The following is a 25,270-nucleotide window of genomic DNA, read 5'->3' as shown; positions in this document are numbered from 1 at the left end:
TCGTTGGATTTGCTCTTCAGTATTTGGACTCTCAGTAGTGATTATTAAACCACACTGAACTGAACTAAACTGCACTGAACTCAACACTACAAACTGAACTACACTGTTCCTATTTACTATGACCTTTTATGTGAAGCTGCTTTGACACAATCTACATTGTATAAGCGCTATACAAATAAAGGTGAATTGAATTGAATTTAATTTTTTGTCTGTGATGATTAATATGAATTATTTTACATGGGTGTTGAGCACAAATGAGTGAGTTTGAAACTGCTCACTATGCTCACTTCAAAAGTGATTAAGACAGTCTGAATGAGATATTTCACACTGTTCTGTCATTGTGTTGGTGATTAGTTCAGTTCTGATCATGCTGTTTTCTCACATCCTCGATTTTTGCCTCGTGATGGATACATATTGACCCGACAGCGCTGCGCTCTGAGCATCCAGTATTAGATTACATTCTCTCATTCTCCTGAGAAATGCAGAGGGTTATATTTAGACATGCACTGGTGGTCATCTAGTTAGTCTGGGCAGTGGAGGTGGATAGCAGGGTCACATGACTACTGGTGACCAAACCTTGCTCACAGATCAGGGTAAAGGGAAAGTTTTTAAGCACAGTTGAGATGATTTACTGCAGTTATGCAAGGATTAATGATGAGAAATCCGTTGCACTGATATGTTTATGAGCTAGTGATATCCACGCCAACTCTCTCTTCATGCCGCGAATCAAAGTAAGACAAAAGCAACATTATGACTACAACACACACACAGGTCTGCTTGAGTGTTATGTCTTTTTTATGATTTCATCTTGTGACATCATGTCTCCATTTTTTATTCATTATACCGTCAAACTAAAAACTACACCAGAGCGCATATTTTCAGTGTCATATTGTCTTTTTGCTGCTTGTTTGGTGTTAAGGTCAGATGTCAGAATTCACACTTACTGTATTCAAATCAACTGCACTGAATGAAAAATCATACCAGAATTCATTTTAACTAAATGAAATAAATGTAAATACGCCTGTTAACAAGCCATTTAAGGATAAAAAGGGACAATTTTAATAAATATCCTAACCGAACATCCTGCATTAACAAAAGTAAGAAAACTGCTTTCATCAGGCAATTCTTGTTTGTTTTTTGACATGATAAATCATCAGACAAACCTGCACATTGAGTTCAGTGCTGTGGCTCAGACGGCACCAGCTCACTGTGGGATGTAACTTAATAAAAATATAAAAGAACAAAACATCATTTCCTAAGTTCATGTTAGGATTAGCCAACAAGAATAGCTTCTGTGATCCTTCTGTACTGTGCCTGTAATGTGTCTGTAATTACTGTTCTGTAATGTGATTTTATTAAGCTCTTATCAAGATCCAGCTTTTGGTATTTATGGAGTGGGTTGTATTGCACAGAAAGAGAAATTGTATCCCAGTTTGCCTTTAATATACTGCATGCACCATAAAATAGTGTACTTATGCTTATGAGGTGCTTTCTTACTTGCACTGTTGTATATCCTACAGTCCACACAGCCGATTCCCATCAGCTTCACAAAGAGGATCCATATAAGATTATAGTAAACATTTAAACCCTCATATCAGATTTGAGTTAGTATATGATGAATATGACAGACTCTGAGAGCCTCAGGAATGATAATATTGCTGTGCAGTTTGACAGTTTTATATTAAAATATCCAGTTGTAATTAGGGGCTAATCACCGAAGGTGTGTAGGCTCCTATTGTATTTATTCCAGTTCTTATAATCATTCTTCCGGCTTCTTTTTCTTCTTCTTCTGCCCTGAGAGTCTATAGCAGCCCTTTAGCATTTGCGCAAACTTTGGCACACTGATAGAGGACAGTCTGATTTTCAACCACAACAAATTCGGACTCTCTAACTCTACTGCCAACACTTGTCCAAAGTTTCACTTATGTTTATCTTTATAACATATAACTTTATATGTTAATAATCAAAATTCAGTTTTCCTCTCGTTCCTTGGCCGATTCAAACGTACACTATGACATCATTTTCGGTCAAGACATTTTTTTCGCTGTTCGAATTTTTTGTAAAACCTGTTTGAACAGGTTCAAGGTCGTTTGTTCAGTTTTCACCAAAATTGAATCACATGATCTACAGACCATACTGACCAAAAGTTATTGAATTTAAGTTGATTAGACTAACCATTTTTGATTAACTTGTGAACAAATTTAACATAGACCTTGCAAAAATTGACTTAAGGGGTTATCTCCAAAACGCATTGATGTATTCACACCATATTTGGTGTGTGCTATCACAACCAGGGTTTAAGTGTTTCGATGCACTGCACCCTAGGGGTCCGGAGATACAAAAAATGGCTTTTTTGTTATAACTTCTCAACCCTTTGTCCAAAATTCATAAAATTGGTGGAGCATGTCGAGTTGAATGATCTCCAGGTCAGCAATTTTGGCCGTCGGCCATTTTGAATTAGGTCAAAAATGTCTATATTTTACGGACGCATTGGCGAATTGATATAAAACTGGGTATGTGTGCTCGGGACTGTGCCCTAAAGGTGAAGTTTCATCACAGCGCCACCTATAATCAGACATTACAACAACAAAAAATTTCTAAAAATGCTAATCATTTTTGACAAATTTTGCCTATTGTTATGAAACTTGTCTTGATATATTCCTTGAGTTGTCCTGAGAATATTTATACCAATTATTCCTTCATTAATTGAACTTCCTGTCCACCATCTAGCCTTTTCAAACTCTTCCTACATCGTTTTGCTGATTTGTACCAAATTTGACTCAGATCATCTTCAGACCATGCTGATTAAAAATGATTGAATTTGTGTCGATAGATATTTTGTTTACTGCACCGACAAATGTGATGGCATGATGTCAAACTACATTTGAGCCTGTATCTCCTATGGCGCCACCTATGGGTCAAGAGTTATAAGACATCCATTTGACATTATTAATGAAACTCACAATTTGGTAATAACTTTTGACTGCATATGGTTATTTTGATGAAATGGGGCTCAAATTATTCCTTGGGTCATGCCGACAACACAGATACCAATTATACCATATTCTGCAAAACGTCCTGGCCACCATTTTTTTTTCAAACCGTTCTTTTTTTCACTCCTCCTAAACTGTTGGTCTAATCTTCACAAAAATTGATTTGGATCATCTTCAGACCATGTACACCAAAAGTTATGGCATTTATGTTGATAGACAAAACTGTTGTCAATTAGCAGATGTGCAAACCTGATGTAATGCTGCCAGATGACATTACTGGCTGAATCACTGCAATGGCTTGAAGTCTTGAAACTAAACTTAATGTGTTTGATCTAGACCTGACTAAACTACATCAGTTTGAGCCACCTTCTGGGTAAAATTAACAAACAATTAAGGTCTATCAATAGAAATCATACAAAAGTTATCAAATGACTTTTGAATAGTTTTGTCTATTGTTATGAGACTGGTCTTGCAAATTTATTGGATCATAAGGAGAACACTGATATAATTTACTTTTTAATTTACACAACTTCCTTTGCATCTTGAATTAGTTTGAAAATTTGCTGTTTTGAACTCTCCATAGATCATTAGCACAATTTCCACCAAATTTGGCTCAGAACAAGCTGCCAAAAAGTTATCGAATTTTCCCGTTGCTCTGTAGCTTGTCTCTGTAGCTTGTTTATGATGTGGCCGCTGGGCTGTTTGGCCTCGATAATTGCTGCTTGCAGCTATATTTTGTATTGCACTTTTATCCAAAGCCATGTGAAAGTGGTCGTGAAAATCCCTGAGATGTTTAATATTGAAGAAACTAATTACTATAAAATTAGTTTCTTCAATATTTAACATCTCAATATATTTCGTGTTTTGCCATGGGATTTTTAATGACCTCAGAGAGTTAGGACCTTGGTTCAACGTCTCATTCGAAAGACGGCACTCACTATAGTGTCCCCTTCACTTTACTGGGGCATTAGGACTCACAGGTTGAGCGCCCCTGGTGGCCTTACTAACAACACTTCCAACAGCAACCTAGTATTCCCATGGGGTCACCCATCCAGGTACGGGCCAGGCTCAGCCCTACGTCATATATATATTATATATATATATCATATATATATAAACATTAGTTTGAACAAATGTAATCTAGTTACACATTAATCCAAATGATCAGCTTTTTATCTGTGTATTAAGTGTGTGTTGTGGATTGTATGCATTTGCTGTGGCAGGATCAGGAAGAGGTTGTTTAATACTTTTATGAAGCTGTGCTCTGATGTTGCATTTGAGCATTAACAATTTAATCTTCCAGTATGAGAGTCTCATTTATTATGGGTGACTGGAGAAAACAGGCCAAACTGAAAAAGCTTTCTTCTTGTGGATTCCGCTTCTCGGCATTCCTCTCACCCACTTGTTATTACACCCTCTCTCTCTCTCTCTCTCTCTCTCTTTTTCTATCTCTCTCTTTCCTCATGCTTTCTCCCCATCCGCTACTCCTCTTGTTAAGGGTGTCCCAATCTGTCTGAGTGCCCATCCCACTCTCAAAGGAGTGTCACACACACACACATACACTCTGGCAAACGCACTCACCACACTGGCAGTCAGAGCACACACAGCTTCATCCACCAGCTATAAGACGAGCACCAGATCCAGTGAGAGGACATAAAGCCCAGCTCTGAGCTCCAGCATGGATGCACTGAAGAAAGGATTCTCCATAGCCAAGGAGGGAGTGGTGGCCGCCGCTGAGAAAACCAAGGCCGGGGTGGAGGAGGCAGCCGCTAAAACCAAAGAGGGGGTCATGTATGTAGGTAAGTGCAGATTTAACTGCGGAGAGAAAAATGAGACAGTAAGAAAAGCCATCTGTAGGGTTTAATGTATTAAATATATTTAAAATAATATTCCTTCCTTATATATGAGGATATTATACATTGTATTTGATGCCATTTTCAAAATAACTAAACTATATTTTAAAGTTATTAAATTAGCATGATTTACATTAGTAATATGAAAGTGAGTTATAGATTAACTTGTTGTTCTGTCTACTGTCTAAATATTTATTTAATATCATATTTATCATATTGCATTTACATTTTACATTGGTAAAAAAAAAGACAATATATTATATATTAATCAAGTCAAATGCTATGAACGTATCCATATACAATGTATTCAAGATAATGCAGTTTTATGGACACTTAATCATCATTATTCAAGAATGAATTAAAATACTAATGCCTGGAAACAATCATTTGCATAAAGTGCATGAAATATTGCTTTCATATACAGATCAGTGAATTATTCGGTACTGAATATAAAACCAGGAAAATCGAACGAAACTGAACAATGAAAATGAAAATCAGAGCGTGGACAAATGTGGGGCATGCAGGCATTAGATGAGACGGTTGTGCTACAGTAAGTGAACAGTGAATCGTTCAGAGAAAAACCAGCACAAAAGAACCTGCCTGTTGTCTATTAACCAATCAAAATGCATCTAGCTAGTCTAACTGATAGACAACACATGGTTACTAGTACCGTTATAAAAAGTATAGTTCACCCAAAAATCTTTATTTCATCACCATTTACTCACACTCGTGGTTCTAATCATTTAATGAATAACTGTCTGCTGTTGAAAACAAGATATTCTGAAGAATGTTGAGAAAACAGTCATGGACATTCATAGTAGGAACAAAATATAGGGTACAATAGAAATAAAAAAAATGTTCTAACATTCTGCAGTATATCGGCCTATGTGTCCAACAAAAGAAATAAACTCAAACAGGTATGGAACAAGTGGAGGATCAGTAAATAATGACTTTTTGGGGGGGTTGAACTGTCCCTTTAACTCTTCCCTGTTTCTGCTGCTAGGAATGGGTGGGGAGCAAAGTGTGAGATAAAAAGAGATTAAGACAGACAGGAAGTAAAGGACAAGAAGAGAAAGCACTTTTGCTTCTCAATAACCTCTTCAAGATGCAATCAATCGATAAGCTGTAAGTGGCAGACACTTTATGAAGATAAACACCTCACTAAACTATAAGACCAGTTTACATTGATGTTTAACTGCACATGCAGGCTTAAATCTGCTGAATGACTTTATTTGTGTTCATTTTTACCACTATAATGTTAGTAATAGTAACTTTTATCAACATGCAACCTAAGTAAGATCAATATGCTGTAAAATGTCTTGCAAATGAGCATACAGTAGTGTAGTGTGTAATACATAATTTTGTCTGGATGTCATAGTGGCACACAGCACTGTAATCCCATTCCCTTCCGGTCCACTTCATATCCCGGTCCACAGAGAGCAGGGTCTGCTCGGGTCAATACACAATCTCTTCTGATTGGAGATGGCTTGCAGTGTGTGTGCAGCCTGTCAAAGTGAAAGCGCCCAACCTGTCCTCCACAACTGAGAGAGAAGAGAACAATGTGCTTGCTGTTATGAGAAGCTTTGACTTGTGTGGGGTAAGAGAGAAAGGATGAATGTGTTTGTGTGCATTGCTGGAGGTAAAAGCTTTTCCTTCACACCACACAGACAAGCTACTTAAATCAAAGAAAAGCGAGGTCACTGTGTACCAAACTGTGGCAAGCTGCCAGTACTGTACACACCTCCCTTGCCACCCATAGAAAAACAAAAAACTGTGGCTGGGACAGTATTCTTTCAAAAGGTACTATTAATTTGAATGTTAAACACATGAGTAAATACTGTGTATGAACAAAGGTATAACTTTTTTTAAGGATACTGCCTCGGTGACAGCTTTTGTAACTTTTTTTTGAAAGTGAGAGACTAGAGGCGTAACAGTACAGAAATTCAAAAGAATATATTATTATATCCTGATCAAATACAGTGTTGTTTAACCACTTTATATGTGGAACTTAGTTTAAGTTTCTGTATACTCACCGGCCACTTTATTAGGTACACCTTACTAATACTGGGTTGGACCCCCTTTTGCCTTCAGAACTGCCTTAATCCTTCGTGGTGTAGATTCAACGAGGTATTCTGGAAATATTCCTCAGAGATTTTAGTCCATATTGACATGATAGCATCACGCAGTTGCTGCAGATATGTCGGCTGCACATCCGTGCGGCAAATCTCCCGTTCTACCACATGCTAAAGGTGCTATATTGGATTGACATCTGGTGACTGTGGAGGCCATTTGAGTACAGTGAACTCATTGTCATGTTCAAGAAACTAGCCTGAGATGATTTAAGGTTTATGACATGGTGCGTTATCCTTCTGGAAATAGCCACCAGAAGATGTGTACTCTGTGGTCATAAAGGGATGGACATTGTCAGCAACAATACTCTGTGGCATTGACACAGAGCTCAATTAGTACTAATGGGCCACAAGTGTGATAAGAAAATTTCCCCTACACCATTACACCACCACAGCCTGAACCGTTGATACAAGGCAGGATGGATCTACGCTTTCATTTTGTTGACGCCAAATTCTGACCCTACCATCCGAATGTCGCAGCAGAAATCGAGACTTATCAGACCAGGTAACATTTTCTCAATCTTCTATTGTCCAAATTTGGTGAGCTTGTGTGAATTGTTTCCTCATTTTACTGTTCTTAGCTGACAAGAGTAGCACCCGGTGTGGTCTTCTGCTGCTGTAGCCCATCCGCCTCAAGGTTGGACGTGTTGTGTATTCAGAGATGCTCTTCTGCATACCTCGGTTGTAACGAGTGATTATTTGAGTTACTGTTGCCTTTCTATCAGCTCGAACCAGTCTGGCCATTCTCCTCTAACATCAACAAGACATTTGCACCCACAGAACTGCCGCTCACAGGATACTTTCTATTTTTCGGATCATTCTCTGTAAACCCTTGAGATGGTTGTACGTGAAAATCCCAGTAGATCAGCAGTTTCTGAAATACTCAGATCAGCCTGTCTAGCACCTACAACCATGTCAAATTCAAGGTCACTTAAATCACCTTTCTTCCCTGTTCTGATGCTTGGTTTGAACTGCAGAAGATCATCTTGACCATGTCTACATGGCTAAATGCATTGAGTTGCTGCCATGTGATTGGCTGATTAGAAATTTGCGTTAACGAGCAGTTGGACAGGTGTACATAATAAAGTGGCCGGTTAATTTTTCATATGACTTTTAATTTTTTGATTTTGTTAGCAAAGTCACTGTGTTAGCATAGATATTTATTATATTTTACTTAGTGTAGTTCGGCCAAAAAGGAAAATTCTGTCATCATTTTTCACCAAGAGTTTCTTTCTTCTGCTGAACACAAAAGAAGGAAGTGGAGGCTGCCAACAGAAGAAAGTAACCCATAAAGGTACTCATAAAAACCACATGAGGAAGAATAAACATTCCTTTTCATTTTTTGGGTGAACTATTTAAGATTAAGAAAGATTCAGAATTGAATGTAGAGTATATTGGCTGGGATATAATTGTTTAGCTTAATGCTTCCTTGTTATTTAAATTATTTTTAATAATAAATAATTATTACCTATCTTTAATAATAAATCATATAAACTAGTAGATGATGGTTTGAGAAGGTTTGAACATAAGCGTTAAAACAAAGAATCACAATTATAAGTAGATTTGTGACATTGATCATGTGACTCTGGACAAGCAGTCTGATGTTCATTGATGCTCTTTGGAGTTCATGATCACTTGTGGAGTTCATGATCACTATAGTGGACAGTAATTAAAACAAAATGCTCACCTAAAATATAATCAGGCCTGTATCTACTGTAGGGGGGTTTAGGTGGTTCAAAAGATACACCCCACAATGACAAAGTCTAGAATTTGGCCCCTATTGCGCATTAGCTCATTTGTCCCATTTTTGACTACGATTCCATCATAAATTGTGAAAATAACTGATAGAAGAAGGCTCTAAGACAAAAAAAAAAGATTTATTCAAATGGTCAAATTTTGACAGAGACTACAGTTTTTTAATTTAAAACAAGTTTTAACAGATTCCTAATAGCTTTTTTATGATGCATGATAACAAATTTGTATTTTAGTTTTTTTTTCATATTTCTTTATTAATTTTATTTTTTAAATTAGAAATGCTACTCTCATAATATTATTTATAAACCTTTCAGTTTAAATGCACATTTGTAAATATGTACTTCATATTAAAATAGTATTGTTTGACAAAATTGTGGGAAATATTTTTGCTACATCAAAAAGTGTGGTCACCATCCGACAAGCTAATGCTTAAAATATCACTAAAATGCAGTATTTTAACCTCTTAATTGAATAGAAAATTAGGTGAATAACTGCAAAAAGGTCCACTTTTTGAGAAAAAAGAACTACCCCTTTCAATAGGTTGGCTACAAGCCTGATCATGCCAATATGGTACATCCTACCAGAAACATACACTATCTGTCCCTGAAATAAAAACCTAAATACAGAGAATAAAAAAGCATTTCATCCCTAAACTGTCTAAAATAGAGTTGTTCTGTAAACAAATATAATATTCAGTTGGTTCTCAGATTTTTGTCCTTTTTTGTCCTATTTAAAAACACTTTACAAATTTACAAATTTATTGTCTTTGTCCTCAGCCCAATTGAACCTATACAGTTTCGTTATGCTAAAACTGTTATTTAAAAAAATACTTCAGCAATAACGGTTATTATCATCCACATCAAGAGATTAACATGAAATTATAAATAACTCTACAAATAAATACTACAAATATATATTACAAATAAATGTACAAATGTCCCCATGTTTCGGCCAGTTCTGTCACATTTGCATTCAATTGAAGATAAAATGCGTGCAATACACCTTTAAGGTTATGACTCTAAATTGAGATCATTTGACAGAGAAGAAGCTCTATAGGATACATTCTATTATTGAATTGTATGATTTTATGCTTGTTTTTGTATGATTTTTTTTTTTGAGGAAGACAAGCTTAAAGGTCAGGTCCTGTCTCATTTTTATAAGTGAAAATGTATGTTTCTGGTAGAATGTTCCATATATAACAGAAACAAAATATTTTGTTTAAAGTACATAATCAAAACATGGCTTTAATTAGTATCAGAGTATATTCTTAATTAGTACTCCTTTTACAACTGCGTGAGCACGAATAATATTATTAAAGACTTAATTGCAGCAAGTCTCATTTGAACAAGAAAGAGATTATTCATTTCATTGAATACAAATGTAAAAATCTGTCATCAAATCATGACATTTCAAATTCAGGTATTCTTAGCAAATCTGAAAGAGTCCTGTCATCTTTGAGCTACATAAAAGTATAATCTTCCTCTATAATCTAGGCACAGCTAGCTATATTTAGTATCTGGCAGTCTCCTCCACCTAGCTGTGGAGACGTTTTCTGCTTCGTCATGTAATTAGAGATGCTGTGGAAGTGACATCATATTGCAGCAGTGGTGGGGAGGAGGTAATATTCTCAAACCTTATTGATCACAGCATTAATAATACAACATTCCAGGCTTGTGTTTGTGTTAGAAGCAGAGGCTGAACCCTCAAGAAAGTGCATGTCTTGATAGTAAATCAGCTCTTTGTCCAGTACAACAAGGACAATGTCATGCTTCTCTTGCTCACGCGCGTGTGTCTGTGTGTCTGTGTGTGTGTGTATGATGGGAAGGAGGAGCAACTTTCACAGACACATTGCTGTGAACTCAAAGGTTCTGGGAAGGAACAGAGATCGTATTTGTTCTATGGATCATCCGTGCGATGGAGATTCAGTGCTACAGACGCCAGGGCCTTTCAAAGGCCAATGTGGGGTTTTTCCACTGTTAACAGGCAGACAGTGTCTCAGTGGAAAGGATGTTCCTCAATCTGCAAAGCTTAATAGCACTTAGTGGTGCCAATCATCAGCCTGTGCACTGACTGTAGATCAAAGGCTTTTTTAATTGCCACGATTTGGTCTCTTGAATCTCTTGGGTCCTGGTTGCTGCACCTTTACACAGACTAAGTGTATAGATCTCAGAAAAAGACAGGAGCCAGGAGCTGACAGCATCAGTTGAACAGCTTTCTGTCTGAAAATAAGATGAAATTATGTTAATTTTCGAATGAGTTAATCAATATAGTCAGATGATTTACAAAATTTACTTGTTCCAAATCTGATCTGGATTCATCTGCAGAACAGCATACAGTATGGTATGTTTTGTAGCTACACAAAAGGTAGTTTAAGATTGGGTTTTAAACCACAGCGGTTCGAACTGTAGTTCTGCCGAATGGGCAGTATTAATAGCTATAAATGTGGGAGAGCGTTGATATTATGTGATTGTATTGTATTGCAATATGGAACAGTTAAGTGTTGATGTTAAATCAAAAGGAATTCACAAATACTTAAAAATGAGATGATTTAATGACAATAATTCTCTATGGTTACAACTGAATTAGTTACAAAATAACTGTATAAAATGATCAAATATGAAATGATAAAAGCATATGATACAAATTGTACCCAGCTTAAATGTAAAATTAAAGTTACCAGAGGTAGAAGAAGAGACACATGGGGAGGGAGAGAGAGACAAAGAGAGCAGGCCCAGAAGTTAGCCTGATTGCAGTAGAGTCAGAGAAGATTCAGAAGAGGAGAGGAGCAGAGGAGGAAAGCAGACCAGGAAAAGACAGGCCAGGAAAAGAAAAGAGGCAGAGCAGCGTTTTACCACCTATTTTGTATTTTTCTTGACCATGTGACTAAAGCCCAAAATGCTGAGACATTCAAACTGACCAATCAACATGTGACCACATTGTAAAAGCCCCAAAGTCCACTTACCAGGCCCTGATCTTATCAGCATCTGCCTTTGGAGTCAGTATGGACCTTCTTGAGTCAAAAATACATGTTTTGTCATATAAACAAATGCATATAATAATTTAGCCTCTTAAAGTAGCTACAAAAGCAATCTCCCAGGTGAAAGGTAGGACTTTGTACTATTTAGTTTAGCATAAGTGCACATTATACATTAATTATTATAACGCAAAAGTTACAATTTTTGTACCTTTTTTCCAATAGTGCATATTTTTTATGTCAGCTATCATTGCTGTTTCATGAGTGATATTACATGAACCGCAATAAACTTCCTTGTTCTTTTTTACAGGTACAAAGACAAAGGAAGGTGTTGCGACAAGTGTAAATACAGGTAAAAGAAAAAAAAAAGAAACAGAAATGTGTTGTTTTGTGCTAATGTCATGTTGTGAAATTACAAAAAAAGGCCTTTGTTGTTTGTACATTAACCTAGTTGTGACTGTTCAGTAATAAAATTAATGCTAATCAATATCAGTCAAATTTGTACAGCAATCATAAAACTACCAAAATCTATATCTTTCCATCATAGTAATATGAATCCGAGGTTTGATTTTTCATCATGCAGCGACGTCGCTCTCTGCAAAATCCTTCATGAACAGCCTGTGGCGCACTTCAGCAACATTAGATTTTTAGATTTTTCTGACAAGAATGTCATTTTGTTGAATTTATTACAGTGTGGTTTGTGGCATTGGCAAAATGATCTAAATGTATTTAGCATTCTAGCTTTAATGAAAACCTTAATGTTTATGGGAGGTTCGCCCTTAAGATTATTCTTATCATTACAGTATTTTAAGCTACTATTTTATATAGGGCTTGCCAGTAAAAAAAAACTAATGTGTTGCTAAAAACGTAGCTTAACATTAACATTAGTCATTGAGTGTAAATCTATAAGCTCAGTATCTCGAGTCGATTGAAACCAATATATATATATATAAAAGTGCCATAAATGTTTATTCCGATTTTATCAGTTATTGTAGTTTTCTCTCTTGTAAACAAATATAAACGTTTTTCCCATGTAACTGATAATTACAGGCTATGGCTAAAAACCCTCTGGCCCAGCAGTTGCTATTCCCCTCTCTCTCACTATTGTGATTGACACAACTGAGCATCCTGCAGTGTTTAGATCAAGGGTGCCCAACTTGATCCTTTAGTGCCAGTGACAGTGTCCAGGAATGTTTAGCTCCTACCCCAATTAGACACACCTAAATAAGCTGATCAAGCTTTATCGAGGTATACTAGAAACATCCTGGCAGATGTGTTGAAGTTAAAGCTAAACTCTGCAGGACACCGGCCCTCCAGGACAGAGTTTAGGCACCCCTGGTTTAGATGATGACTGGTCCATGTGGCTTAATGTTTTAAGCATCTTACAACGTCACCCTTTAATAAAAAAAAAACAAGTCTACACAGCCTTAAAACTAAATATAAGTACGCCTTTCATCTCATTTAGTTGCCCAGAAAACAACTGACCAGGCAAATCTCATGAGTGACACTGCTGTGGCTGGAGCCAATCAGGTGTCAGAGAAGGCAGTGGAGGGGCTGGAGAGTGTGGTCGCATCTGCAGGCCTCGTCAAATCGGTGAGCAGTTTTGTCATAATTTTAGCCTTTCGCAAATATATTTTGTTTGAGATTACAACTGTTGCTGTTGTTTCAATACAAATTGCTTAATGTACTGTTGTTGTTGAGCCATAATGTCTTTCTGATCTAATGTTCATGCTTTTCTTTCTAATCTCAGAATGAACTGGAGAATACGGAGGTGCTTTAATAAATGCATGCATGCAATAAACGCATGCTGAATGATCACTTTTACCCACAAAAACCATTACCATTAATTACTAAAATCCATTCATTTGAATGCAGCAAAATTATAAGATCTTTTATCATATTTTTATATAGCCGCTTCTATAAATAACCCATAACTTTCCAAAATATTGCTCTGCGTTATATGCATCCTGTTTCCTTTAATAGGTATTTAAATCGTTTTTATTTGTTTAATGCCAGCAAGCTTATGAAGAAGCAACCAGCAGGAGAACATTGCTGTGCAGCTACAAAATAATTCATGAACAGTCTGAAACCTTCCAGAAAGCAAAAATAACGATAGATGTATCTCATTACTTAAAAAGAGTTTTTCTATAAATACATAAAAATACCTGAAGAGTTGGAAATAAAATAAAGATCTGTTCTCAGCTGAAGTGTGTTATTGCCTTTCTGCCTGCAGGGGGAGCTGAAGCACGAGGAGCAGCCGCCAGCAGACGCCGGGCAGTAGGTGAGAGAGCGAGAACTTATTTAAAGCAAAATTGAGATAAAACAAAAACCATTCCAATTTTTGAAGATATGTTACATGTAAACTTATACAGCTTTATACTAACCTTTTAGAGCTATTCAGCTTAGGATCCTATACAGAATACACATTACACATGCCCGTAGCCAAGGGGGGTTCGGGTGATTCGAACGAACCACTCCTCACGGCCAAAAGGTCCAGAATTTGTCCTTTTGTTTTATGTAATTTAATATTATATCATATATTTATTATATAATTAATATAATTATATTTAATATACATGGTAATAAAGTGTTATTTTAAATAACTATGGCCCATAGCAGTGTTTCCCAACCCTGTTCCTGAAGGCACACCGACAGTACACATTTTCAACCTCTCCCTAATCAAACACACCTAAATACACTTATCATAACATCAGAAGAGACTCCAACATCTGAAGTTAATGGGTCAGAAAAGGGAGACATCCAAAATATGTACTGTTGGTGTGCCTCCAGGAACAGGGTTGGGAAACACTGGCCCATAGAGCCTCAAAGCCGCGAGTCATGTGACGACCCACTGAGTGGTCATGTTTGAATCTTTGATGCGACATCCATACCAAAGAGCTTAGAACTATGCTCTTTGTCCATACAGAGAAACGATATGGGTCGAACAGAGCAAGAGGGGCAGAAAAGGCAGGCAGCGGCGTCATTATTACAAAATATTGAATATATGTTCAAAAAGACTGCCAAACAGGGTAAGGCTGAAGTTACCTACTTCCTAACAGATGAAAATATGTCCCTATCCATGAGGTTCTAGGATAACTGGCCGCATTAGCCGGGACGTCCTGTATGTTTATTGACTTGTCCAGTACATGACCTCCCTTTCCCTATTTTTGTAAATAACTGTCCTCAGCCGTCAGATGTCACTTCACAGCAAAATGCGCTAAATTTGACTTTTGCATGCTAAAAGTACTTGAGTAAGAGACATTTTACTTGATTTGGGTCATTGAAATAACTCTGACTACCAATATTATGATATAGATACCCGCTGTAGTCAACCTAAAACCTACAGTAGTTTGACATAAAACCAAAACAATACCCATTCTTGTCTTAGGACATTTTTATTAAGCAAATGTTTGAATAACAGCAAGTTCATGACATGTTAAATATATAGTATATTCTGCTGGTTTTAAACATAGAGAATAATAATAAATACAGTTATGTAACAACCATAACATTACCATTATGTTTTAGGACATCTTTAATTAGCTTTTTATTACCTACACCACATGTTGACTAATGAAGGTACAATAATAACTATTTATTTGTTAGACTACTTTATTGTCAAACCATGTTGCATAACAAATGCATTCAACAGGCTTATATGACAGTGTTTTGCTGTAGTGGACAAATAAAACACGAGACAGGTGTTTAGAAAGAGTATAGTTTATTTTGTTTGACCTGCAAACTTATCTAAACAAGATAAACTTTCAGAAAACAGCACGGAAACATTATAATGCGCGCGCTCATGAATATAACCCGCGGTTGTCTTCAACGGTTGTCTTCAATATTCCTTCTTTGCTCAACAGCTCTGCTGAAAAACAAAGCAAAACATTACAACAGCCAGACATACAGTTAAAACATTACAGTTACCATGGTTTCTATTTTAAACTATAGTAAACTAAAGTTTAAAACTATAGTTTAAAATAGACGATGAGTGGGCCTCGCTGCTCCCACCCACCATAACCCTCACAGCGGGGTCCCACTACCGGCCTCCCGTGTTTCCCTGAGGGTCCTCAGGGCTTGTATTGATCCCTGCCTAGGGTTCACAAGCCGCCTCGCCCCAGGGAGTGCACGAGCTAACCGGGCGCCAGTCCGTGCCAGTGTTCACTGGAATGTTGCTCGGCGGCACATTTCGAGCAACAAACACGTAATATTCTTCGCGATATTGCGTTTATGTACGCAAACCGCAAGGAACTACAGCACAGACGGGCCCGAGTGAAGCTTCACGAAGCGGACTTCGTGAGATTGGCGTGGCTCCACTCGTACCGTCAGGTATTGAACTCACCTTGGTCAAGTACAACAGCAACACCGAGCGAACTGACAACACTGAGAGAGAACCGAGGAGCTTTATAGGATTGCAGATGCAAATGTTTACAATGCGACGTCACTGCTGTGAGTCTCGTTGTCATGGTGAGCGCTGAAAAGAGCACATCTCATTGGAGCACACAGGCTCGTGAATCTCCGTCACGGCGAGTTGCGGTCGGCTGTGGACAAAATCATATTAAATATATTGAATTTATATTTTTACATTTTTGGTGCTGTGTAATATTCTGGGATGCAGTAGAATATGGAGACAGATGCATTTAATTAAAGACAGATGCGAGACATTAGAACAGAAAGTGCGCCCGGCTAGGACACACTGCTCTGACCAATGACTCTGACAAACTCCTTGTGGTGGTAAGCTTCTGACCGCCATTTAGCGGTCACATAACCATTTGTCCTTTTGATTATTTTATGTAATTTAATATTATATAATATATTTATTATATAATTAATATCATATATTTATATTCAATATATATTCCCGTCACATCTGTGTTTATGAGGCTGTTTGCTCACTTCATTCGTTTTATTCTGATCAGATATCCGATTACTCAAACCACTTTAGAAGATGATCTGTGATGCATTTCAGATAAAACTGGACAGGTCTAATAATTTTTTAGACAAAATTAATATAAAGAAATTAAATTATGACCTGGAGAAAGTCTGCCCTGCGCCTGAAACAGCTGTAGGTGCGCTTTTACTGTCACAATTCTATTAAAAACATGTTTACTATAAGCATAAAACATGTTCTAACTTTTCAGACCTTTAGCTAGGGGGATTCGAAAGACCCACCCTCACTGACAAAGGTCCAGAATTTGTCCCATACATGAGCTCATTTGTCCTATTTTGACTGCTATGCAATCATAAGTAATGAAAATAATCCATCAAAAAAGGCTTTGAGACCAAACGGAATCCTCTGTCTGCTGTTGATTCGGTGGGACTATAATCTGATGTAGGAGAAGTCTTCTTTAACTACTGTATTGTTTTTAAACAGGGAAAACATTTTACTGGTAACTTTATTCTAAATCTGGGACCTTATTTCTGAAATAAAAATGGGCAATAAAAAGGTCTGAAGCACCAAAAGCTGACCATATTAAATTAATTTGAATATATTTAGGCTGTTGTTGATATCCAGGAATTTTCAAATGTACTTTTTTTTTTACCAAAGGGACTAGAACAATTCAGAAGAACTCATTATTATTGTTTTATTATTATTATTATTTTATTATTATTATTATTTTTTATTGAAATGGCCAAATTGTGACTGAGGACAGTCGAATGTGCTGGCCAGTTTGTTTTTTGTCTAATAAATGACAGTAGGCTACAGTTTTTTTTTTTTACTTTAAAACTTTAACAGATTGCAATTTTTTTCTGATATATGATGTAATAAATTTGTGTTTTAAAAATTAGTCTTGTTTAAATTTTTTTAATTGCAATTTTTTAGGAAATATTTTAGTACATCATTAAAGTGTGGTTATGATGACATCTGACTAGTTAATCCAGCAAAAAAAATCACTTAATTAAATCTTATAGTAGAAACTGAGGCGTATAATTGCAAAAAGGTCCACTTTTTGAGAAAAAAAGAACCACCCCTTTCACCAGGCTGGCTACGGGCCTGTTACACCCCATTTAAGACAAACTCAATGCAGCTCACTCACCTCTGTAAATTCAATGTAGGTGATTCTATTCATTGTGTATGGGAGTGTCATGTGATCCAGACTGGTCCACAACTGTAGCTCATTTAAACAATATCTTAGGTCTGGTTTTGGATATGCACCTTCTGTCTCTTCCATGTTGTTTTTTCTTGCAAGTTTATCAACAAACATAAACAATGTTTGTTTTGCCTGTTAACTTTTACTTCCAGGAAGAACTTATTAATGTCATGGATCAGCAATAAACCCCCTTCCATAAACGGATGGCATTTGATTATTAGAGAGACTATTCCTGTGAATCTTCTAACATGTCCCATTCACTTCACAACTGATACTTTTATTAGCATTTGGACACCATATCTGGGCAGTATAAATGCCTCCATGTGTGATATGTTGAGATTTGGAATGACAATGTTTCAGGGGTATTTAGTTGTCTTCTATTGCCCTATTTTCTGTTGTTGCTAATGAATGCATTGTTTTACATGTGGTGCAATACTCTATGGCCATAATGTAATGGCGACATATGTACACTTTTGCTGCTACTTCAAACTACTTATTTAAGATGAGCTGAATCAACACAATTCAATAGGATTTTTTTGCGACAGCTTAATTGTTTTATGCTCAATTCTCTTAAATTTACAAAAACAATCAAGTTAATTTAGTCAATTTGTGTTGGGACTACAAGAAGGATTTATATGGAAACCAGAATGATTTAGTGTACTTTTTTTGTGTCAGGTCTTTCATGTTAATAGTTTTGTTTTGTGTTTGTAAAAAAAAATAGCAAAAAAGTTCTAACTTTAAAAAATTATTATAGAGCACTTTATTTCTTTTTTTGTTATTGTCATTATTATTTTTAGTACCTTGTCTTTGATATATTTTTTAAAAGAATTGTGTCTTATTATTCAGTAATATATTTAAACATTGTTAAGTAATAGTGACATGGTGGCTTAGTGGTTAGCACTGTCGTCTTACAGTAAGAAGGTTGCTGGTTCGAGTCCAGCAGGACCAGGTGGCAGTTCTGTGTGGGGTTTGCATGTACAAATTGGTGTTTGTGTGTCCAAAAACACTTGGAGAAAACTAAATTGGCCAGTGTGTGTGAATGAGAGAGTGTAAGGGTGGAAAAGCATCCGCAGCATAAAACATTTGCCAGAGTAATTGGCAGTTCATTTTGATGGGGCGACCCCTAATAGAGCTGAAGGAAAATGAGTGTTATGCAGTGTACTGTATATGCCACTGGGTAAAAAATACATTTAAGAATTCATAAATGTTTCTTAAATATTTTAACACTTAATTTGTATCTATTTAGAATTCAAGACTTAATATCTTTAGTAAATTAAGTTGTCAAATAAAGTACTGAATGTAAAATAAAAACGTAATAAAAAACTATTTACTTTTTTTAGGGACTATGCATTTCAATAACTGGTAATAAGTCAAATCCTGTGAAATGTTGTTGATGGTTTACACAAATGTAGGCCAAGATCTGATGATTTTCCTTAGTCATTTGACAAATAAACCAGTCATTTGACAGTCAGCAACTTGTCACATTCAGCAGTTCTGAATTTACAGCCCTATCAGACTTGTTTAGCAATTACAACAGAGCCAGCGCTTCAACTTGGAAATGCAGTAAAGACAAATGACACAACAGGCTTTGAATATATCCTGCATCAGTATTTCATGTAACTACACAATTTGTTTCCAAAAATGAAGACTCATAGACTCACAGTCGTTTCAGCTTAACCCTATGTTTCTCTTTCAGGCTTATGTTGAACCGAATGTCCCATGATGCTCTGCTTCCTGCCTGAGAGGAGAGTTTATTAGCTGCTGAATATCATCATGTTAAACCTCTGAAGAACAACAAATAATCTCCAACTTCAGAAAACAAACACACTCGTCTCTTGCTTTCTCCTCACAATCAGCCTTTACTTACCTCACGCTCCTTCACATATAGACATACTGAAATAGTATTCTTGTGTAACACTATCTAGCTATGCAATATTAATAATGTATAATGTGCCGTTCGTGTCATTCTCACATTTGTGCAGATGTCGCATGCATGCGATTTGGAGATTTTCATGAAGACAAAGTCTGTCTTTCTTACCTGCCCTGAAACTGGAGGCTTTCTTACCTGACCAGTTTCCTCCACCCAGTGCAATGAGGTTAGAAAACTGATGATGATGACGATGATTTGGATATACTGTGAGAAAAGATACTGCATTAAATATATAAAACATTCCAGTTAACAAAGATATATACATATATACATATATATATATATATATAGATGAGCAATTGATGTCTGTAAAGTGTGGGTATAAAATGATGGGGAGTGAATGCTCTTTTATGTTGCTAACATAATATAAACAACTCATAAAAATTGACATATTATGTCAAAGCAGTTGCTAGGTTGCATCATTAGTGTATTGAAGCCAGGCATGTTGTCTCACTTTAACTTGCCATGTTCATTTACTTGACTTATTGTTCCTTGTGAATCTGAAAGCAGCCAATCTTTTGAATATTCCATCTGTAATAAATTCAGTTTTGTGAAAGAAAAAAATCTATTCTCATTTTTTAATACCTCATGTAATATTTACATATTGAAACATTGATCATTTTGTGTATTGTCAAACGTTTTATATTTTAAATTATTATACACTTGTTGACAGGGTGTAGCAAACATTTTAAAAGTGCGCGTGTGTGTGTGTGTGTGTGTGGAGGGGGGTTTAGCTGTATAAGATTTAAAAGTTTACGTTCATATAAATAAATATGAATCTCTTGTTTCTAAATGGTCTGTCTCTAAAAGTGAAGGTCACTGCTCAGTCCTTTTTAAAATGATCCTGACAAGAGTAAAAGAGTGATTTTTAAAGCGTATTAGATGAGTTACATTAAAATAAATCAAATCTTTAACAAAAATGCTGCATCTGTTCAATATCACTATAACTCATTCAATTCAAAAAAGACAGATGCTCAAAATTACAGGATAATACAGAGTTTCAGAGGTAAATCAGTTCAACACTGCTGCTGGAAGGTTAAGGATCTGCATCTCAGCATACAGCATCTTGACAATTAAGAGAATTTGGACTGAACGCTCACAATTACCAAATCTCTCATCAACAGAAAGAATCAAAATGCTCGATTAATTTAAAAATATAAAAAAATAATGAAATGGCTGCCCAGAGTCCTGATCTAAACCCGATTGAAAAATCTCTGGAAAATCCTTATTGAAGAAGTTATGGCTGAAAAACAGTCAGCAAACTGTTGAATAGATTAAAGAGTAGTTTCAAGATAACGCACAGCATGTTAACCAACCACCCCCCCCACCCCCTCTTTTTTTTTTTTTTTTTTTTTTTTTTTTTTACAAATGAGTTTTTTTCTGATTCAAATATAACCCAACCTTAATTCAGTGAAACTGTGAAAATCAATTAACAAACAAAACAAAACAAAAAGTGTCAGGGCACACACACACACACCCGTGTCATATCTGAACACCCCTCCCACTCGTCCCCACCCTGTTTCTGACACACCTGCACATTTAATGACATACACACACACACACACACACAGATGAATCCCATATGTCCCTATAGAACAGAAAAGCACAGAGCCTCCAGCAGAAGGTCAGCGTTCATGGAGTTTTCATAGTTTGCATGCGCAAGTCATTCAGCTTTTTCCACATTCCAGCTATGGGAGGTGGCATACAAGAATTTCAGCCCATCGTTTTCTTCTTGTTCATGTGAACGGCATGTACAGCAAAACATAAACAATGCAACCAGCATCAAAAAATGTAACTAACGAAATTAGAATGATAATAATAAAAAAACAAGGTCCAAATAGTTCAATTTCCCTGAAATTATTAAAATAAAAATAAATAATAAACATGAAATAAAGAAATTAGTAATGAGAAAATATAACAATTCAGTAAATCACAATCCAATCAAAAAAATAAAAGTAAAAATGTAATAAAATGAAACTAAATAAAATGATGAAATAAATTCAATAAAATATAAATGAAAATAATAAATACACAAAAATAAAATATCATATAAAATCATTAAATCCCTTTATATTATACCCTTCTGCAAATCACGTGTTGGCAAACTCTGGCTGACGCTGACACAGAAACCAGGTAAACCAGTCAGGCTAGTTTGCTGTTCTCTCTGCTGACATCTTTCAACTCCACCCAAACTCAAATAACCAATAAACACAAGCATCCCTGACGTACTCTCCAGTCTAATAAAACCGCATGCATCTCCTGCGCCAAAACACTGACACACACCACCACCACCAACAACAGAGAACTCCACAACACCACCAACAACTGAGGACTTCGTAAACATGTCTTTTCTTTCGGGAATGCTTGGCAATAAAGGAGCAGATTCATTTGTCGACCATGCTGTGGACAAAGCAGGTGAGTTGCATTTCTGCACTGTAAAAAATATCTGTTAATTGTTCAATCGGTTTCTGTATTTTGTGATTCATAAGGGTTTTTCGTTTGTTTACAGTTGTGAATTGCATTGTGGGACCTTGATCTCTGTTCTGTCAACTTTTGATGTTGAAAATTCAACTCAACAGTTTAACAAAGTGACTTTTATTGACATTTTAGTAGTGTGAAGTAATATAATGTATAAGAAATAATTAGAGAAAAAAGTCTGTAAAATAACAGAAAATGTACTGGCAGTTTATTACAAGGCTTTTGTACCGTAATATGTACAACACCAACCCAGACATTATATATCTTTAAACAATTAAAAATGTTTAATTTAAAAAACAAACAATTAAAAAACAAACGACACTTTATCAAACTTTAAGGTTTAAAGTTGATGGAAAAAAGATCAAGCTCCCACAATGCAATACAAAAGCATAAATAAATGGGGAAAATTCTAAACATTAATTCATTTATTTTCCTTCAACATAGTCCCTTATTTATTAGAGGCCATGAATACTTTTTACAGTACAGTGTGTACATTTTATGGAATGATATGTGTCCTCTTTTAGCCAGATAAAGATTCTGTATGCTGTATAAATAATAAACTCTAATCTAACTTTATTTATTTATTTTATAAAATTGGTTTGGGGCTTATTTCTTTATGATTTCTTCATGATTTACCTTTATATTTGATCTTAAAATATAGTGGCTTCATAATAATTACTTTAATTCATTAAAATAAGTTATTATTTTAAGTAAAGTAAAAATGTTAAATTAATAAAGAATTTATTAATGTTTTAAACTGTTGTCCCATTTACTTTCACTAACTCTTAACTGTACATGCAAGAAAACTATGATAGCATGACTCTAAATTATATAAATTGACTTATTTAATTACTTCTGAGAACTTAATACATGAATTGAAAACTTTATTTCATTAAATTTAATAGAATGTTTCACCTCCAATTTAGACTCATACATGTTTTAATCCTACTTATAAATACACTGAAGGGAAAATCTCAGTTTTATACTATTATTTACATGGACAACCCAAACATAATATAATATATAACAACTACAGATATTAACGAATGTCAATTTGTTAACAGCAGAGTTCAATTTAACATCAAAACATGCAGTCAGAGCAGAGATCATGGTCGCATAATGTAAAATAATGCAATAATGGCATAATGCAAACCATAATAACAACTGTGAACCATATGTGAGCCATATTCTGTTAAAATATACAATCATACAACAACAAAATGTTTGTTTTCTACAAAAGATTAGGATGGAATATTTTAGAAAATATAGACAGCCCAGACCTCACAGGAACAAAGTTAACAGGGGCCTTCAATGCACGTAAAGCTCTCCAAAAGCCATATTTTAGATGTTTAAGAAAACTATTTCAAGTATTCTTAGGCCCCATCTGATAAGAAAGAAGAGCTGTGTTGTGTCAAACTGGATAACAAAATACATAACAATATTTTTGCTCCTGTTAAATTCTCCTAGCTTCTGCCGCAAAAAAAAAAGTGAAGGAAACAATTACTGGTAAGAAGCAGCCAGCCGATAAGACCGGAGGCATGGGAGGGCTTTTCCCAAGTAGTGGAGATAATAAGCCAAAGGAGAAATCAGGAGGGCTGTTTGGAGGCCTGGTTTCAACAGAAAAACCAGCAGAAAACCCTCCTGCAGCAGCCACAAGTGCAGGAGACAGCAATCCAAAGAGTCAAACAGCAGACCCCGGTGAGTAAAATAAATATATAATACCCACACACACCATACCTAGAGCACATCACAGAGCACTTCTCCACCATGAATAAATTGATTAATTAATATGTATTTTTGATTAGAATTCAACGACGCACTGGATGAACTTGCTAATTTCTGATTGAATGATGATCTCCGGCTGAGGACAACAGAGCAGTCTCCACGTGTCATGACCTTCAACACAAGATGTTCATTTGTTGCTCATGTAAATATAGTTTTATAAATACGGATGCCTCCTCAATTTCTGATACAACGTACTATGCCTCGTTACATTCATATTAGGTTGTTTGTTCAGATAACTTAAGTTCATTTTGCATGTCTTGTTTTTAGATATTGTGTGATTAAAGCTGAATAAAAAGAATTGATCACTTAAAAAGTCTATTTTTCTCTCAAACATGAGCATCGTTTTAGGGTTATTTTGAAAACTGTATTCACAAAACATTTGATCTCATCGCTAAGTTTCTGTAAAAGTTTTTAGCTTCGAGTTTTCTTTTATAACCTATTCAGAAATTGAGAGAAGGATTAGGCAAAGAGTAAGGGCAGGGGTTAACCTCGTTGCTCAGCATGATCAGTAATTATGTCTCTGTCAGAGATCATTTTGCCATATTTAAATAAAGGTTTTAAAGCGCAGGCCAAGTCAGTAATTGCATTTTAAAAAGTATGTTTTGCTTTTAATATTTTAGAGATCAGGGTGGCGCAGTGGGTAGCAATATCGCCTCACAGCAAGAAGGTCGCTGGTTCGAGCCTCGGCTGCGTCAGTTGGCATTTCTGTGTGTTTGCATGTTCTCCCAGCGTTCGTGTGGATTTCCTCCGGGTGCTCCGGTTTCCCCCCACAAGTCCAAAAACATGTGGTATAGGTCAATTGGGAAGGTTAAATTGTCCGTAGTGTAGGCTATGTGTGTGAATGAGTGCATATGGATTTTTCCCAGTGATGAGTTACAGCTGGAAGGGCATCCGCAGCGTTAAACATATGCTAGATAAGTTAGCGGTTCATTCCGCTTTGGCGACCCCTGATAAATAAAGGGACTAAGCCAAAAAGAAAAATAGACTAAATCAATATTTTCTTACCATATTCAAAGTTAGAGTCCTTTCTCAGGAAGACAATAAGGCAAATGTACTTTTTACTCTATCAAACCATATTTAGAAAAATATAGAAATATCAATGTGGGAAAATGTGTTTTTGTAGAGCATTTATCTGTGCAAACCTAATCTTAAGGGTATTTTTGACCTTAACACGTTTTGTGAATACATCCCAGTTATTTAGCCCATTTTAAAAATGTTTCAAAGTACAAACAATATCATCCAAATAAATAATCTGACACACAACACATTTTTATTGACTAT

General features: G+C 35.9%; 2 protein-coding genes across 3 annotated transcripts; both read left to right on the top strand.

The window, feature by feature from the left end:
- The first annotated feature begins 4,511 nt into the window (after positions 1 to 4,511).
- sncga (synuclein, gamma a) lies at positions 4,512 to 19,974 on the top strand. 2 transcript variants are annotated; one of them, XM_056471347.1, is made up of 5 exons: positions 4,524 to 4,792; positions 12,015 to 12,056; positions 13,170 to 13,297; positions 13,938 to 13,985; positions 19,493 to 19,974. In XM_056471347.1, exons 1-4 carry the CDS (start codon positions 4,672 to 4,674, stop codon positions 13,983 to 13,985), a joined length of 339 nt encoding a protein of 112 aa, XP_056327322.1. In that variant the 5' UTR covers positions 4,524 to 4,671; the 3' UTR covers positions 19,493 to 19,974. The 2 variants fall into 2 exon arrangements, with proteins under 2 accessions (XP_056327323.1, XP_056327322.1); XM_056471348.1 differs by lacking the exons at positions 13,938 to 13,985; positions 19,493 to 19,974 and adding an exon at positions 13,455 to 13,499 and having other exon boundaries at positions 4,512 to 4,792.
- Positions 19,975 to 21,961: 1,987 nt separating this feature from the next.
- zgc:193505 (uncharacterized protein LOC559113 homolog) lies at positions 21,962 to 24,302 on the top strand. The gene is given in 4 exon segments (XM_056470793.1): positions 21,962 to 22,036; positions 22,039 to 22,141; positions 23,672 to 23,902; positions 24,010 to 24,302. Coding segments are annotated over 4 exon segments (432 nt in total). The 5' UTR covers positions 21,962 to 21,976; the 3' UTR covers positions 24,048 to 24,302.
- Positions 24,303 to 25,270: the final 968 nt, after the last annotated feature.

Source organism: Danio aesculapii, chromosome 13 (assembly GCF_903798145.1).
Source record: "Danio aesculapii chromosome 13, fDanAes4.1, whole genome shotgun sequence".
Lineage (NCBI taxonomy): Eukaryota > Metazoa > Chordata > Actinopteri > Cypriniformes > Danionidae > Danio > Danio aesculapii.
This window is presented reverse-complemented; position numbering and strand designations above follow the sequence as displayed.